At 46.7% G+C, this 19,269-nt stretch overlaps 2 protein-coding genes across 5 annotated transcripts in view; one reads left to right on the top strand and one right to left on the bottom strand.

The window, feature by feature from the left end:
* The window catches only part of LOC134948164 (ficolin-2-like), a 59,259-nt gene extending 51,221 nt beyond the window's left edge, over nt 1-8,038 (bottom strand). For 2 of the 3 annotated variants that reach the window (XM_063935990.1, XM_063935992.1), the window contains exons 1-2: nt 7,928-8,033; nt 5,948-6,080 (exon numbers count right to left, since the gene is read on the bottom strand). In XM_063935990.1, coding sequence (XP_063792060.1) covers nt 5,948-6,017 — 70 coding nt within the window. In that variant the 5' untranslated portion in view covers nt 6,018-6,080; nt 7,928-8,033. Of the gene's footprint in view, nt 1-5,947; nt 6,081-7,927 lie in introns of all 3 variants that reach the window. The other variant, XM_063935991.1, reaches the window with a different exon arrangement.
* The window catches only part of LOC134948168 (ficolin-2-like), a 625,934-nt gene that overhangs the window by 493,477 nt on the left and 113,188 nt on the right, over nt 1-19,269 (top strand). The gene's annotated exons all lie outside the window — the stretch shown is intronic.

Here is a 19,269-nt window from a genome sequence, read left to right as displayed (position 1 = left end):
CGAAACAGCTAAAATAACATAATTTGGGGGTGTTTTTTGTTCCTACAGTATTATTAACCTCAATAACATTAATTTCCACTCATTTCCAGACTATTCTGAACACCTCACAGCTCACAACATTGGTGGTCATTCCGAGTTGTTCGCTCGGTGCCGTTTTTCGCAATGCAGCAATTAGCTGGAAAATGCGCATGCGCTAAGTAATTTAACACCAGCAGTGGCGCACCCAGGGGGGGTTTCCGAGCACCCAGAAACCCCCCTCCACTTTTTTTTAGCTGCATGAGTATTATTAATGGTTGTCTAGCGTCCTCTGCAGCCTGCTGTCTTCCTGGTGGCACTTGTAAGTGCAATAAAAGTTTACTTTATTTTAAAGATAGTACATATATATATATCCCTCATGTGCTTATCCATTCTTACTTTTACAATCTTCAACTGCATCAACTCCAGCAGTCTTCTGCCACCTGATACTTATTCCAGTGTCATCTGCTGAAGTAACTATGTTTATTTACCCTGTACTTGTCCCATACTGTCATCAACTGTAAGTTGCTATTTTCCTGTTTGATTATTCATGTACTCTGTAATTGGGCGCTGCGGAACCCTTGTGGCGCCATATAAATAAAGGATAATAATATATACATGTGCATACATACATATATACACATGTATATACATACATACATATAAACACACACACACACACACACACACACACACACACACACACATGATAGATATATATATATATATATACGTGTGTGTGTGTGTGTGTGTGTGTGTGTGTATATATATATATATATATATATATATGTACTGTATGTGTGTACACACACACACATATATATATATATATATATGTATCCATGTTTAATATGCTATGTATATGTGTATATGTATGTGTGTCTGTATGTATGTATATATATATATATATATATGTGTGTGTGTGTGTGTGTGTGTGTGTAGATATATGTGTGTGTATATATATATATATATACACACACACACTAGTTTTACGAACCCAGCATATGCTGGGTCACCTCAGTCCCCACCCCCGTGATTGGCTCCGCCCAGTTCTGGAAACCCCCCCATGCAAATCCTGCGTTTGCCACTGACCAAACATCAGATTTACACAAGCTCGGGCAACGTTTTTTCATCGCTCGAGTGATCGTAGTGTGATTGACAGGAAGTGGGTGTTTCTGGGCGGAAACTGGCCGTTTTCAGGGAGTGTGCTAAAAATGCAGGCATTCCAGGTAAAAACGCAGGAGTGTTTGGAGAAACGGGGGAGTGGCTGGCCAAACGCAGGGCGTGTTTGTGACGTCAAACCAGGAACTAAATGGACTGAGGTGATCGCAGTCTAGGAGTAGGTCTGGAGCTACTCAGAAACTGCAAAGAAATATTTAGTAGCAGTTCTGCTAATCTTTTGTTCACAATTCTGCTAAGCTAAGATCCACTCCCAGAGGGCGGCGGCCTAGCGTTTGCAATGCTGCTAAAAGCAGCTAGCGAGCGAACAACTCGGAATGAGGGCCCTTGTTTTTATCTAGTTTAGGCCAAAAAGTTGCACAGAGGTAGCTGGACGGAGCAGCAGAAGCCCTTGGATGTATATACTGGGAAGACAAAATATTTTTTTTAAAATAATGTATTTAAAAAAAGACACACTAGGCAAGGCTCAAGATTTCAGTTCACAAAAAGATGATTAACGCAAAGAGAATAAAAACAATATTTTAGATTTCATTTATTACACAAATTTTAATTTCAATTTATTTAAATTTAATTTATTTAGAATCAAATTCTTAATTTCCTCCAAGATATCTTCGATATACAGAAAGTTCATTATATGAGCGTGGAGAGTTTATTTACATTCATTTCATTTAAATGTATCAAATTTATAATTATTATTAATAATATTAATTTATATTAATTACAATGTGGTGATAAGAAGAGTTACGAAAATAAGACAATAAGTTATAAGTTATGACCTACAGACACCACACCCTGAAATGGATGGAGCACACCTGGATGTATTCTGGGAGGATACAGCACAAAAAAAAAAAAATATATATATATATATATATATATATATATATATATATATATAAAATTCTTTTATTTTGGGTGAACTGACAGAACATCCCTAGATGGACGGAACAGCTGCAGTCCCTGGATATATACTGGGATGACACAGCACAAAATATTAATTTAAATCAAAATATATATATTATTTTTTATATCACACAGTGCATTTACAGTGCCACACAAATGAGTCAAAAATATGTAAAAGTATTTTTTATATCACACACTGGCAGTTACAGTGTCACCCAAATGAATCAGAAATATATATAATAATTACACACTGTGGTTGACTACACCGACAGCGTCGCACAATGCGTTTGTGAGTAGGAAATAATATACTGCAGTCTGAACGGGCAGTGTCACAGTACTTGTGAAAATAAAAATTGTATAGTACACTGGGGTACAGCACAAACAAACAAAAAAATAGCTTTTTTTATAATGATAATTTTAGGCTTTTTGCTTTTAGCTTTTTTTAATTTTACACTGAGGCAGAGCCCCGGGATGGACCGACAGATCACCCCTATCAGATACAGCAGACAGAGCACTCCTTTCAAATACATAATAGAAATATATTTTTGGCTTTGGATCACACACAGATATATAGCACTAGTGTATGGCACCCACAGTGCTAGTCGTCACTGAGTGACGCACCAATAGAAATATATTTTTTGCTCTGGATCACACACAGAGAATATATAGCAGTAAGGTACGGCACCCACTGTACTGGTAGTCAGAGTGAAGCACCAATAGAAATATATTTTTTGATTTGGATCACACACAGAGGATATATAGCAGTTGTGTACGGCAGTACACAGTCCCTTATAGACAGAGAACAACACCTGATCCTATACACCTCCACAGTATGCTATATGCAGTGCACTGTCTACTATGCAGAGCCATAACACATTGACAGTCACACTTTAACTCAATTCTCCTGCTGCAACCCCTCTGCTCTCTCCTGCCCCGTTTCCCTACCCTGTCTATCCGATTACAGCACAGAATACAGCACAGAAGAAACACATCCTTACTGTGCACTCTCCAAGTCCGAAGTAAAGATGGCGCCGATCACCGGAACTATATATAGAATCCAAATCCCCTCCCTGCAGCTCCGCGTCTCCCTATCCCCTCCCTGCAGCTCCGCGTCTCCCTATCCCCTCCCTGCGGCCTGCGTCTCCCTATCCCCACCCTGCAGCTCCGCGTCTCCCTATCCCCTCCCTGCAGCTCCGCGTCTCCCTATCCCCTCCTTGCAGCTCCGCGTCTCCCTATCCCCTCCCTGCAGCCTGCGTCTCCCTATCCCCACCCTGCAGCTCCGCGTCTCCCTATCCCCTCCCTGCAGCTCCGCGTCTCCCTATCCCCTCCCTGCAGCTCCGCGTCTCCCTATCCCAACCCTGCAGCACCGCGTCTCCCTATCCCCTCCCTGCAGCTCCGCGTCTCCCTATCCCCTCCCTGCCGCCCCGCATCTCCCTATCCCCTCCTTACAGCTCTGCGTCTCCCTATCCCCTCCCTGCCGCCCCGTGTCTCCCTATCCCCTCCCTACCACCCCGTGTCTCCCTATCCCCTCCCTGCAGCTCCACGTCTACCTATCCCCTCCCTGCAGCTCCACGTCTACCTATCCCCTCCCTGCAGCTCCGCGTCTCCCTATTCCCTCCCTGCCGCCCCGCGTCTCCCTATGCCCTCCCTGCAGCTTTGCATCTCCCTATCCCCACCCTGCAGCTCCACGTCTCCCTATCCCCTCCCTCCCACCTCGTGTCTCCCTATCCGCTCCCTGCAGCTCCACGTCACCCTATCCCCTCCCTGCAGCTCCGCGTCTCCCTATCTCCTCCCTGCAGCTCCGCGTCTCCCTATCCCCTCCCTGCCGCCCCGCGTCTCCCTATCCCCTCCCTGCAGCTTTGCGTCTCCCTATCCCCACCCTGCAGCTCCGCGTTTCCCTATCCCCTCTCTGCCGCCCCGCGTCTCCCTATCCCCTCCCTGCCGCCCCGCGTCTCCCTATCACTTCCCTGCAGCCCCGCGTCTCCCTATCCACTCTCTGCCGCCCCGCGTCTCCCTATCATCCTGCGTCTCCCTATCCCCTCAATGCTGCCCTTTCAAGATTCTACTACAGGGGCCCACAAAGCAGGGATGTGTAGTTTATTATGATAAGCATTTTAAATCTTTAAATCACTTTGGGAGGCACAGATAGCAGTGGCTCCCGGTAACAATTGGAATGGGAGAGAAAGGGGGGCGGGGCCAAGCACAGGGTTGTAAAAACCCATTAAAAAACTGCGGGGGAAGCGGCACATATGCCAGTGCCTCGTTGACAGGGAAAACCTGCCCCTGTCAGCGAGGCAGATGTGATTGGACAGCGGATCCAGTACTGGATCCGCTGGTCCAATCACCCATAGGCATTGAGGTCAAGCTGCGGCGGGACCCGACGCTACAGTGGAGCTGCCTGCCACTTCACACGATGCTGGAGTTGCCTACAGCAGCGGCAGCTCCGGAGACAATGGGCAGCGCTGTTACCTCTATTTGCGTGCCCTCAGCATCTCCGGCAGCATCTGCTTCCTCTGGGACTGAGGAACCAGGACCACTAAGGCGAGGGGGGGGGGGGGGAGTTGTGCTTGGTGGTAAGTGTCTGGGCAGCTCACCCCCAGATCACTTGGACTGCAGCTCCCCCCCTTGTGATCTGGGGGTGAGCTGCAGTCCAAGTGATCTGGGCAAGATCACTTGGACTCCAGCTCACCCCCAGATCACTTGGACGCAGGGACATGGAAAAATAAATAAAATAAATGTAAAAAAATGATATATTTATATCACAGCTGCCCGCCGCTGACCAGCGCTCACTGCTGCACGCTGCACCGCCATTGAAAGCTGACCACCGCAGACCACAACTTGCGGCGATCAGAGGGACATCAACGCCGCAGCGACGAAGGACAGCTTAGTACCGCCGCATCCCCTGCAGACCATGGGCTCATCTGCCACCGACAACCACAGTCCCTTCCGCACCTCTGCTGCACATATCAGGTTCTCCTGCTTCCCTATGTCCTCTGCGGTCACTTTCCCTGTCCCTGTTGTCTCTCTCTGTCACTACTTTCACTCTCTTTCCCTGTCCCTGAATTGTGGGTCATACCGTTTGCTATAATGTAAATTTCAGCTCATACCATGTGCTATAATGTGAATTACGGCTCATACTGTGTGGTAAAATCAAAATTTTGGGTCATAGCGTGTGCTGTAATGTGAATTTTGGCTCATACCGTGTGCTGTAATGTGAATTTCGGGTCATACTGTGTGGCATCAGGTGAAAGGGGCGCCAGTACTAGATAGTATAAGGGGTCCTACTACACTGAAGGACACGCCCCAATTTGAGTGGCCACACCCCCTCTTCCGGAGTCACGCGCATAATTGCAACCTTCACTTTTCCATACCCCCACTTCAAAAATGTCCACTTCGACTACTGTATATGCTGATGTGTATATATATAATCTCAGTGCCTCCCCGGCCAATGACCTCACCGCACGTCACTGCCACAAAGTTCTAGTTACAACCCTGGTGCCTATCTATAATACTGTATAAAACTACAGACTGCGGTATTATACTATATATGGATGTGGGGCTGGATGCTTTTTAACTTGTGTGCATTTAATATAATATTTATCAGGTTTTCTTTTGCTGTTACTTGGCTGCTTCAGGAGGATCAACATACTGTTAACACAGACTCTAGATAACATGACCACTCCACTGTCCAAGCAACAGGGGAAGGGGAGGGCCGGGAGGGGGGAGGAGGGAGGGGGGGGGGGGGGGGGGGGTCGGGGGTGTAGGCAGAAATTTTGCCTAGGGTGCCGAGAAACCTTGCACCGGCCCTGTTTGTGAAAACATGCAATGGAAAAACTTAGGAACCAGGACTTACCTGGGCAGATGACCTCCGCTTTACCGCAAGCGATGAGCAGAATGAAGACCATAAGAGATGAGGACAACATTGCGGGTTCAGGGATCCTTCCCCTTCAATCTTTCACAGAAACCTTCCAATCTTATTCGGCTTTCTGTTTAGGAGCACATTTGCTAATTATAGTCTGAATTATAATCTCATAGGGCCTAATTCAGGGTTGATAGCAAAAGCAAAAAATCTCTAATGGGCAAAACCTTGCTGCACCGCTGGTGGGGCAGATGTAACATGTGCAGAGAGAGTTACATTTGGGTGGGGTGTGTTCAAACTGAAATCTAAATTGCAGTGTAAAAATAAAGCAGCCAGTATTTACCCTGCACAGAAACAAAATAACCCACCCAAATCTAACTCTCTCTGCAGGCTGTGAGAAAACACAGTCTAGCGATCAACTCTGAATTACTCACCTAATCTTATAAAAGAACACAATTCCTAGTACCTAGACCAAGTGACAAGAAATAACCTATCGCTCTTTCCTGATGTGGGCAAACACAAGTAGATGCCAGCTGCCATTGTTAGTTCGCTACTTGCAAAATAAAGGTTAGGGGCCGGATGCAAATGATGCCAAGTTCAGCGGCTGTGCGGGATGCAGACCAAACTTGGAAATTTTTAAAGAGGAAATCACTTACAATGCAAAACCATGCCTTGTAAGTGATTGCCCCTTAAAAAAAAGTCTGCGTTCGGCCGGCATTCAGCGCGGCCACGGAACTTTGACGTCATTACATCTGGCCTTAAGGCCTCTTCTTACCAGCACAGGTTGTACTGGCTGTCATGCATCGCCTATATGTAAGCTTTTGATAGTTGTATACTGATCTTAATGTCTCCAGGCTCTGATAGGTTCTGTATAGTATTTCTAGTCACCGTGGTAACCAGCTGGCCGGGGCACTCCGATTGTTAGCACCTGCTACTGATGACACATGACGGGACTTTCCTTAATTTCGGGCGGCCATGTTGTATCAAAAGTCATAGGTAATGCTTAACATGAAGTCACACAGAATGACTATAATGGCTGGGTGAATGCCCAGATAGTAGGGCAATCCAAGCACTTTCATCTAGTAAAGTGGGCACCTATTATGTAATGCCAAGAACATATAGACTGGCTAGAACCAAGCACAGCTGGGGGTATGCCGATAATGTGAAGTTACTAACCCTGCTGTCCTCAGTCCTTTGAGGAATCGGTAACTTAAATTAGCCCTGATGAAGGTGCACCACCATGAGATCCACGCTAGGGTTAAAAGTGGAACATCACCCCATCTAAGTTGTTGTTCACCTGGAAGAACTGAACAGGAATTACAGATCCTGTTGGACCTTTAGTGAATTGCGTCATTTCTTTGGACTACTAGCCTCCATGGACTCTGATGTGGGGTGTGCCTGACGCGTGCTTGAAGACAGTGGACAACAAGGGCACTGTCTACTAAATAGTGCTATCCCATCTATAGTAATCTCTATAGAGATTCTTCAAATATTAGCTTTGTTTTAAATACAGTAACCTTTGACATATGCATGCTAATAGGATGTACTTGCAAACTGTAGGAGGCACCAAATCTGTCTTCTGCCCCCTCTGTTTCTGAACTCCTGTAACTCATAAGAGAACTCCATTTCTGAGAATAATTTCATGAACAAACTACACTCCCTGGTCCTACACCAGGCATCCAATAAGGGACCGTGAGGAAGCCAGCATCTGGCTGGAGAGTGACGCTTGTATGGGAAAGTAGCCACCACTAAATGTGTAGGAAAGTCATGGCGCTGGTTGGGGAAGCTATCTGAGATGCGTCACGTCCTACTGTTCCCAGTGAGATATTAATAACACGGATAGCATTGAGAGTTATCACATGATTACTGTAAACGCATGAATCAATATTTTTCAATTTAAAAGCACAGTTTATTAATAAAAGATGTAAAAGATATATGAAATATATATTCAAGAAATATAAAAGGTATATATACTCAGCTATATTCTGAGATCAGTCCCTGCGGAGCCTCGCTGTCTCCTTCAGTCAAATACCCAGAAATGGATGCCCAGGCTGTTGTGCAGTCTTGCAAGCCCTTTTTATTCCCTAAGGGGGCGGTAACTTCCCAGTTCATGTACACAAACTTACAGAAAACTTGCATGCATTAGTGCTTTACTTTTATAAGCAGCAGGGGGCACCATTGCCACAATTACGGTTATTAACAAAGGCTCTTATTGATTTATCTATTTCAATAATAAATGCCAAATTTGAACACCTGCATTATAACACTGTAATTCAACTGCACATTCAGCAATTTGCCTTAAATAGCAACTCTTGTGCACGTGACAAATGTGTGATGTTGTTCATCTCTGTTGTCTGGTGTTGATATAAAATGTTCTGTCAATACAGTGTTCCAAGGCCTTTGGTTAGAGTTGAACAAAGGTCCACACACATTTATACATGTGGCCAGAATATGGGGCAAAAGTCACATAATTGTCATTAAAACACACTGATACAATCCACTTGTATTTTGTCATATATGAATGGCATCACTACTCACCATTCTTGTAGCTATCTCGTTGTCGTAAAGGCAACATTTTTATTGAACCTTTGCAACCTCAATCACATATAATAGACATATGAGGCCTTATACATCTGAGGTCCATCACCCCATAACCTGTGGTATATAGAATGCCTGTTAACCATCCTTTCAGTCCAGAAAACTAAACGAAAAGTTTCAGCACGTTGGGGCAGATGTATTGAGCCTGCAGAAGTGATAAAGCAGTGATAAGTACCAGGTGATAACAAACCAGCCAATCAGCTCCAATATGTAAATTGACAGCTAGGAGCTGATTGGCTGGTGTGTTATCACCTTTCACTTATCACTGCTTTATCACTTTTCCAGGCTCAATACATCTGCCCCAATAGGGCAGCTATGCATAGGGCAGTGGCGTGCAGTGAGGTCAGTGGCTGGTAAGGCACTACAGCCATAATGTCCACCAAATCTGCCGATGACCCCTACCGCCGCCGAGTAAATGCCCGCTACTGACCCTGAGTCGATGCCCTGTGCCAGAGCCGGCCCTAACCAATATGATGCCCTAGGCAAAATTTTGGCTGGTGCCCCCTAGCACCACCGCTAGTTCCGCCTCTGACCCTGCACCCCTTTCCCAGCACCATCACCCCCCACCCATAGCAGTCCATTTTTTGTTTTCCTACTCCCTGTGATTTAGATAAGAACAGTGTGCACGTTCGGCGCACAGCCCAAAAAGGTATGTGTTTTGCTGGCAAGGGGCATGGCCACACAATTGTACCCGCAATTCACAGTAGTGCAACTTTATTCACAATTTATCATATGATAGTGTCCCTTATTCACATTACATCACACAGTAGTACAAATTTACCTTATATACGTTAATTCTCACAGTAATACCCCTCATTCACATAACATCATACTGAATTGCTCCTTATTCGCATTACACCACACCATATTGCTCCTTATCCACATTACACCACACCATATTGCTCCTTATCCACATTACACCACACCATATTGCTCTTTATTCACATTAGACCACACAGTAGTGCCCTTCCTATATGTTACGCCACACAATAGAGCACCTTATGCACATAATGCCACACATTGGTAATGCATTTATACACATAATACCACACAGTAATGCCCCTTACACATATGATACACATTATTAATGTACTTATAGACATAGTGTGCCTTATACATTATGCCACCCCTTCTTAATGCCCTTATACACATAATTTCCCTTACACATATGCCGCACATTGTTAATGACCTTATACACATAATGACACACATAATGTCACTTACACATATGCCACACATTATTGGTGCCTTATACACATAATGACACACATAGTGCCCCTTACACATATGTTACACATTATTAATGCCCTTATACAAATAATGACACATATAGTTCCTGGCGTGAGTCAACTGGCAGCTCTGCTAACGTCGGGTGCCTATTTTTTATGAAAATGCATCTTAATTGCATTGCTATGTGGCTAGGATCCACAAGCAGCTTCTGCTGATTAAAATGATATGCAGCATGTCTATATACTGTGTGAGACTGTGGCTGTGTCTGCATACAAAATGCTGCACACAGTATATAGGCATGCTGCATATCATTTTAATCAGCAGAAGCTGCTTGTGCCCCTAGGCATACCAGATGCCCTAGGCAATTGCCTAGTTTGCCTATGCCTAAGGTCGGCTCTGCCCTGTGCCACCGCCAATGGCTTACAAACTCACCCACCATCAACTGACCCAGCCCTCCGCCACTAATTTGCATCTCAGTCCGATGCCACCAATGCCCGCTGCCCTCCTGCTCATCATACTTGTGATATATTGTACATTTTTATAGGACATGAATGCAATTTTGTTGTCCAGGGCTTCCATTAACTTAATGGAGAAGGGTCTGAATGGTTTAAAAAAATAATAATGCGTGAGGTCCCCCCTCCTAAGTATAACCAGCCTCGGGCTCTTTGAGCCGGTCCTGGTTGTTTAAATATTTGGAAAAATTGGACAGGGGTTCCCCGTATTTAGACAACCAGCACCGGGCTCTTGGTCCGGTCCTGGTTCCAAAAAATACGGGGGACAAAAGTTGCAGGGGTCCCCCGTATTTTTTAAACCAGCACCGGGCTCCACTAGCCAGGGACATAATGCCACAGCCGAGGGACACATTTATGGAGGTCCCTGCGGCCGTGGCATTACCCCCCTAACTAGTCACCACTGGCCGGGGTTCCCTGGAGGAGTGGGGACCCCTTAAATGAAGCCCCCCCCCCCCACCTCCAGGCACCCATGGGCCAGGGGTGAAGCCCGAGGGGAGAGAGAGAGAGAGAGAGAGAGAGAACCCGGACTCATTCACAGACAGCTCCCGGCCCGTTGCTTAGTAACGGGACGCGCCTGGCAACACAAGTCACAGTGCCGCAGGCAGGAAGGAGGCGGCAGCGGCTGGAAGCGGAGGGATTGGAGGAGAGGTGAGCACTGCGTGACATGAGACAACACAAATATCACATAGAGAACTCACCCCTCACTCCTGCTTCAGGCCCATCGCTCCAACGCCAGTCACAGCCGCCGGATCCCACCGCCTCTTCCCCCTCCAGCGTCGTGTGGGTGATTGGGCAGCACTGGATCCGCTGCCCAATCACAGGTGCCTCGCTGGCATGGGGGTGGTGTCCCTGTCAGCGAGGCACTTGTTTCAGTGCCGCTTTCCTGCTCTGTTTTAATGGGCTTTTACAGCCCAGTGCTTGGCCCCGTCCCCCGCTCTGCGCCCGTTCCCATTATCCACGGGAGGCACTGCTACCAGTGCCTCCCACAGTACTTTAAGCTCATCAAATTATTACAATTAAATAAAGAAGATACTTATGACACAGACTATGAGCGCCGCTGAACTGCTGTGCGGTGCGTGATGACGTCATCGCACACCGCACAGTAAGGGTCCTCTCCATGAAGGGAAACTAGACGCGTAGCGTCTAGTTTCCTTCACAGCGGGGGGCAGCGGGACAGACCGGGCAGCGGGGGGCACAGCAGCAGCGGATCTTGCTGTGGTGCGGCGCCCTCCGGAAGGTGGCGCCCCGGGCAAAAGTCCTGCTTGCCCGTGGCAAGATCCACTACTGTTCACCACAGGTGCTGGCAATCATAAATTAAGAGGGAAGTCCAGGAGCAGAGCATTCTGTCCCTCCTGGAGAGGGTCATTTTGGGAGGTGTGCCCACAGCACTGCCGCCACCCCCTAACAGAGCCAGAAGTCAGAAGGCTGGTGAGTATATTACCGTAGTCCTGCAGAGAGGGGTCCTCCGGTCATCGTTGGTGGCAAAAAAGGCACAGCTGCACAGCGGCTGAAGCTGCACGAGCATGCATCTCAAAACACACACAGGGTACAGGGCGTGGAGGGGGGTGCCCTGAGTTGCATGGAAAATCCTTACTCTCACTGGCAAAACAGTAAATACATGTATAGCCTCTGATTTACAAACCCCAGCCAGTATAAAAATCATTGTTGCTGAGGCAGGATCGCACCATTACAGGGGGCGGGGCTTCTCCTCAGATTTGCCAGACACTCACTCAGTGCTATTTTATCATGCAGGGTCACAGAGAAAAGCTGACAGACACCGTTCCTCCTCATAACAACGCTGAAACAAGTACCAGGGTGTTATAGAGAGGGGGAGGGGGGGGGGTATTACATTAGGTGAGAGTGCCTAATTTTGAAATAAAGTGCTGAAGGTTTTGTATAATAAATATACATATACAATTCTCTTCATATAGGGCGCGGTGTGTGAACTGGCAAATCTCTCTGCGTTTCTCTGACAGATTTTAGTGTGGGTCTGTCACTGATAGCTCCCTGTGTGATTGTGGTGTGAAAGTGCACGGCTGTGACATGTCAGACAATGGAGAGAGCTCTTCCCCTGAGGAAGCCATTTTAGATGTGGGTGAGAAAATTACAAAGTAATATGTCAAAGCTTTCTAGAAAACTCTCTGAGTCTGAACAACAGACAAAATACTGGAGAAAATCAGTGGAGGATGTACTATTTGCTGGTCCCTCCACGTCATCCACATGGGACCCCTCAAGTTCCCAGAAAAGGTCTCTGGCCCAGAAAATGCAAGGGGACACAGACACAGATTCCGACTCTGACATCGACACTGGGGATTTGAGAGGGGTAGACCCCAAATTAATCAAAAGCATACAATGTATGATAGTTGCTATAAAGGAAGTGTTGGAGTTTCCTGAAACAACACTGGTCCCAGAGGAAAAGGATTATTTTAAATTAAATAAAATAAATAAAAAGCAGGTTGTGACTTTTCCTCCTTCAAAGGATTTGAATGCGTTCTTTGAAGAATCCTGGGCTAACCCTGAGAAGAAATGTACCCTTCCCAGAAGGATACGTGTAGCGTACCCTTTCCATGAGGAAGACAGGCACAAATGGGAGACACCCCCAATGATAGACACCTCAGTTTCTCGGCTGTATAAGAAAATAGTTTTGCCTGCCCCTAGTTCAGCCTCCGTAAAAGATCCAGCTGACTGTAAATTAGAAACAACCCTAAAATCCATATATACGGCTAACGGAACGGTGCTCAGGACCACCATTGCTTGTGCGTGGGTAGGTAACGCTGTAGAAAAATGGTCTGACAACTTGCTTGTTAACATAGACACAGTTGACAGGGATGAAATAGTCCTAACTCTCGCCCATATCAAAGATGCTGCAGGTTACTTAGTGGAAGCTATAAAGGATATTGGGTTGCTGAGTTCAAGATCCTCTGCTATGGCGATTTTAGCCCACAGGGCGCTGTGGATCCGCCAATGGAATGCTGATGCGGAATCAAAAAAGAATATTGAGGCGCTTCCTTACAATGGAGAAGCCCTCTTTGGAGACAAGCTGGATGCCATGATTTCAACAACTACATCAGGCAAGTCAGCATTTCTGCCTTCTGCAGCTGCTCCACCTAGGAAAGGATTTCATTCTCGTACGATGCAATCCTTTTGCCCCAACAAGTCCAAAACGGCAAAGTGTACCCCCTTCTTCGCAGGAAGAGGTTGATGAAGTGGTGAAACATCTACAACACCATCAGGCTCGCAGGAGCAGAAGTCAACAGCTACTTCTGCTAAAACCTCAGCATGACGCTGGGGCTCCCCTGCGGGAGTACGATCGGGAGGGGGCACGTCTACTGTCTTTCAGCCAGGCCTGGGTTCACTCAGATCTGGATCCTTGGGTATTGCAGATAGTATCCCAAGGGTACAAATTGGAATTTCAGGACCTTTCCCCACGCCGATTTTTCAAATCAGCCTTACCAGCTTCTGTTCAAGACAGAGCAAAAGTGCTGAACGCAATACAGAAATTATGTCAAGACAACATAATTTCCTTAGTTCCTGTGTCACAACAGGAAAAAGGGTTTTATTCAAGCCTGTTTGTAATGCCGAAACCGGATGCCTCGGTCAGAACGATTTTAAACCTAAAGACTCTGAACCTTTATTTGAAAAGGTTCAAATTCAAGATGGAATCCCTGAGAGCGGTGATCTCCAGCTTGGATGAAAAGGAATTTCTGGTATCGATGGACATCAAAGATGCTTATTTACATGTTCCCATCTACCCACCACATCAGGCATACTTAAGGTTTGCGGTGCAGAACTGCCACTACCAGTTCCAAACAATGCCTTTCGGGCTTTCCACGGCTCCGAGAATATTCACCAAGGTGATGGCAGAGATGATGGTTCTTCTTCGCAAGAAAGGAGTCAAAGTCATCCCATACTTGGACAATCTCCTCATAAAAGGGAGAACCAGGGAGAAACTAGTGCAGAACATTGCACTTTCCCTGACGGTGCTTCAACAGCACGGTTGGATCATAAACCTTCCAAAATCACAATTGGAACCCACAAGGAAGTTATCATTTCTGGGAATGATATTGGACACGGAAGCACAGAAAGTATTCCTACTGGTGGAAAAGGCTGTGGAGATCCAGAGGATGGTCAAACAAGTTTTAAAACCAGCACACATATCGATTCATCAGTGCATCCGCCTGCTGGGGAAGATGGTAGTGGCCTACAAGATTTTACAATTTGGACGATTCCACGCCAGGGTGTTCCAACGGGACCTACTGGACAAGTGGTCCGGATCACACCTATACATGCACCGGAAGATAATCCAGTCAACAAAAGCCAGAATTTTACTCTTGTGGTGGCTTCAAAGTTTTCACCTCCTGGAGGGATGCAGGTTCGGGATTCAGACTTGGATCCTGGTGACCACAGATGCAAGCTTCCTAGGTTGGGGAGCAGTCACGCAAGGGGAAAGCTTCCAAGGACAATGGTCAAGTCAAGAAGTACTCCTCACATAAACATTCTGGAATTGAGAGCTGTGTACAACAACCTTCATCAAGCGGCACACATTCTTCAAGATCGTCCCATACAGATCCAGTCAGACAATGTAACGGCAGTAGCTTACATAAGCCGCCAGGGTGGAACAAAAAGCAGAGCGGCAATGGCAAAGGTGACAAAGATACTCCTCTGGGCAGACAGACATGCAAAAGCTCTGTCGGCAATTTTCATTCCAGGAGTGGACAACTGGTAAGCAGACTTCCTCAGCAGACACGATCTCCATCCAGGAGAATGGGGCTTCCACCCAGAAGTCTTTGCAGAGGTAGCAGATCGTTGGGGCGTTCCTCAAATAGATATGATGGCATCGTGTCTCAACAAGAAGCTTCAGAAATATTGTTCCAGGTCAAGAGACCCACAAGCAATAGCAATGGATGCATTGGTGACTCAGTGGGTGTTTCAGTCGGTGTATCTGTTCCCTCCACTTCCACTAATACCAAAAGTTCTCAAGATCATCAGAAGAACAAGGGTTCAAGCAATTCTCATTGCCCCAGACTGGACAAGGAGGGCTTGGTATCCAGATCTTCAGGAGTTATTACTGGAAGATCCTCAGCCTCTTCCTCTTCACGAGGATCTGCTTCAGTAGGGGCCGTTTGTTTATCAAGACTTACTGTGGCTGCGTTTGACAGCATGGCTGTTGAGCGCCAGATCCTAACCCGTAAGGGTATTCACAATGAAGTCATTCCCACACTTAATCTGGCCAGGAAAGGGATAACGTCCAAACATTACCATCGTATTTGGAGAAAATATGTATCTTGGTGTGAATCCAAGAAGTCTCCTGCGGTGGAGTTTAAATTAGGAGGTCTTCTCCTATTTCTACAGGCGGGTGTGGATGCTGGCTTGAGATAAGGGTCTATCAAGGTCCAAATTTCGGCCTTGTCCATTTTCTTTCAGAAACAGTTGGTTCCCCTTCCTGAGGTCCAGACGTTCGTGAAAGGAGTTCTGCGCATCCAACCTCCCTTTGTGCCTCCTGCAGCACCATTGGATCTTAATGTGGTGTTGCAGTTCCTTAAATCGGACTGGTTTGAGCCTCTACAAGAGGTAGAGTTGAAGTTTCTCACTTGGAAAGTGGTCATGCTGTTGGCCTTGGCCTCAGGCAGACGAGTGTCTGAATTAGGGGCTCTGTCACACAAGAGTCCTTATTTGATTTTTCATGAAGATAGAGCTGAACTAGATAGAGCTGAACTGCGGACGCGTCAGCATTTCTTCCAAAGGTTGTGTCTTATTTCCATATCAACCAACCTGTGGTGGTGCCAGTGGCTTCTGACACCTCAGCTGTTTCAAAGTCCTTGGATGTTGTCAGAGCGTTGAGGACTTATGTTGCAAGAACGGCTCAGATAAGGAAAACAGAATCTTTGTTTGTCCTCTATGACCCCAACAAGATTGGGGGTCCTGCTTCTAAGCAGACTATTGCGCGCTGGATCAGAGGTACCATTAAGCACACTTATTCCACGGCAGGATTGCCGTTACTGAGTTCGGTAAAGGCCCACTCTACAAGGAAAGTGGGTTCTTCCTGGGCGGCTGCCCGGGGTGTCTCAGTGTTGCAAATTTGCCGAGCAGCTACTTGGTCAGGGGCAAACACGTTTGCTAAGTTTTACAGGTTTGACACCTTGGCTGCTGACGACCTTTAGTTTGGTCAGTCAGTTCTGCAGGAACATTAGCACTTTCCCACCCGTACTAGGAGCTTTGGTACATCCCCATGGTACTAAAATGGATCCCAGCATCCTCTAGGACGTAAGAGAAAATAGTATTTTAATTACCTACCAGTAAATCCTTTTCTTGTAGTCCGTAGAGGATGCTGGGCGCCCGCCCATTGCTCATTTTTCCTGCAGAACTACATTTTATCTTTTTACACAGGTTCTCATGTGTTAAGATGTTCACAGCTGTTGCTGTTACGTTATGCATGCACGTTAGCATGGGTTATATTGAAAGCCATGTTAGGCGGCATGTTTTGTATGGTGTGAGCTGGTGTGAATCTCGCCACTAGTTTAATGTAAATTCTTCTCTCGAAGTTGGGCACAGTTCCTATACTGAGGTCTGGAGGAGGGGCATAGAGGGAGGAGCCAGTTCACACTGTTGAAAAGTCTTAAAGTGCCGAAGGCTCCTGTGGAACCGTCTATACCTCATGGTACTAAAATGGACCCCAGCATCCTCTACGGACTACGAGAAAAGGATTTACCGGTAGGTAATTAAAATCCTATATTTTTTTTTACGGGAAAGAGACTTCAACCTTAAAGCATAAAATACTTGCAATTAACATATAGGTATTAAAATTAGGACAAAACTTACGTAAAGTAAAAAATAAAATGTTATGAGATAGCAAATAAGAAATGCACTGGTGAGTGGAAAAATAGTACCCAACACATATCATATATAATAAAACAGTTGTGTGTAAATTATTTAATAAGGAGATATAGGTGTGTAAAGGGGCTGGCTACTAATAAGAAACACGTTGGGTATGGTATGCCGGCGGCCGGGTTACCGGCTGTCAGAATACAGATACCGGAATCCCGTCCGCCAGAATGCCAGCAGGGGGGCAAGCGCAATGAAGCCCATTACGGGCTCACTGTGCTTTCAACGCTGCGGGCTCAGTGGCTTGCTGCGCTCACCACAGGTTTCATTCTCACTCTATAGGTGTTGTGGGAATAGCCCCCTTCTAGCCGGGATTCTGGTTGGTGGCATTGTCAGTGCTTGGGATTCCGGTTGTCGGCATTTTTCAGTGCTTGGGATTCCGGCTGTCGGCATTTTCAGTGCTTGGGATTCCGGCTGGTGGCATTGTCAGTGCTTGGGATTCCGGCTATCGGCATTGACAAGGCTTGGGATTCCGGCTGCCGGCCTACAGTATTTTAACAGGAAGGGGATAATGTTCTCAGTCGAAAAAAAACAACACTTTCCGCCCATTTGTAGGTTGAAATAACTTGTAGAAAAATCTGCCCGGGTGAAAACCATGTGGATTGGTGAATTTGCCACGCCGATCCATGTGTTTTGTCGAATTTGCGGGCATTGTTGACAGTTTTTTGGTCAGTTTTCACCAATGCCGATTGAACAAAAAAAAAAAAAAAAAAAACGAAAAGGCATGGTGAAAACGGAGCAAAAAACTGTTGAAAATGGTCTCTATTGAATAACAAACAATCGAATTAGTGCCGGTTTTCCGACTGCAACCCCAGAAAAAAACAGCAGGCGGTCCTGCATCGCTCAGAGCAGAGGCACCAGGGACACGTGTGGCCACTTACCAGCGGGGGAGAAGGTGAATCAGTCTGGCAGGAAGGTGTGAGACCCTGTGTGGGGTGAGCAGTGCGGTGACTGGGAGGAAGAGGGGTCGGCACTGGGGCTGCAGATGATGCGGGTGAGGGATGGGGTCCTGTGCTTGCCCATCCCACACCCCGCACAGGCAATACCCATACCCTCTAGTCAACTGCTGGTGTCTACTGGTGTCCCCTACCCCCCCATACTGGCTGTGAGCTGTGCGGGGACTGGTGAGATTACACGTGCCTGTACTGGTGCGTACAATGCAGCATCATTTTAGCCTGCCCATTACAGATATACATCATCTATATATAAAAGGCTAATGCTACACCCTCTGCATAACAGAGCCCCAGCTCCCAGCAGCAGTACTTCCAGAAACCTGGCAGCTCCTGTGTGAGTAGCGACTGCTCCCCCCATAATCCGGCCCAGGGGTCTGTCTTTTAACTAGTTTAATGATAAAGACTTCTCTCCAGGATGTACTCCTAATGCCTTTGAGCTATGTCTGATTGGGGTTATTAGATTTCTAAATGACCTCACTATGGGCATCATCATCCCTTCTTTTAGCCATATGAAGGACCAATTCTTATCTTAGACTGGTCCTTTTTCCAATTTTTGCACATCCGTCACTTTCATTCCTCTGTTAAGTGGAAGCTCACTACTTTTGGGCTTCTTTGTTTTAGTCAGTCTTCTACCAAGGGGCTGATCTCCATTCTCTATGAGGAACTCTGCCTGACAGGGTCTTTAGCTAGAGAATCACATGAAAGGGCCTGGGAGAGAGAGAGATCTTGGAGAACATTTAAAAGACCAGGACTGGGAGGATGAGGTTAGGCTCAATGCTGCTTCCACTTCCCATTGCAATCGCATAAAGGGAAATGTCTACACGCTTTTGTACAGATGGAACCTTGCTCCTTCAAATCTGCATTATTTCTCAGCACAGGTCTCTGATACATACTTGCCTACTCTCCCGGAATGGCCGGGAGGCTCCCAAAAATCGGGTGACCCTCCCAGGCCCCCGGAAGAGCAGGCAAGTCTCCCGATTTGACGGGGTCCCCCCTGCCCGTCCGCCCACTTTGTGTGTAAAGTGGGCGGTCCGGGCAGACGATGACGCGATTCTTGCTGAATCGCGTCATCATAGCCACGCCCCCTGCATTGTAATGCCGGTGATCGCGACATTACAGAGTGGGGGGCGTGGCTTAAAGG

This window comes from Pseudophryne corroboree, chromosome 8 (assembly GCF_028390025.1).
Source record: "Pseudophryne corroboree isolate aPseCor3 chromosome 8, aPseCor3.hap2, whole genome shotgun sequence".
In the NCBI taxonomy this organism is placed as follows: domain Eukaryota; kingdom Metazoa; phylum Chordata; class Amphibia; order Anura; family Myobatrachidae; genus Pseudophryne; species Pseudophryne corroboree.
This window is presented reverse-complemented; position numbering and strand designations above follow the sequence as displayed.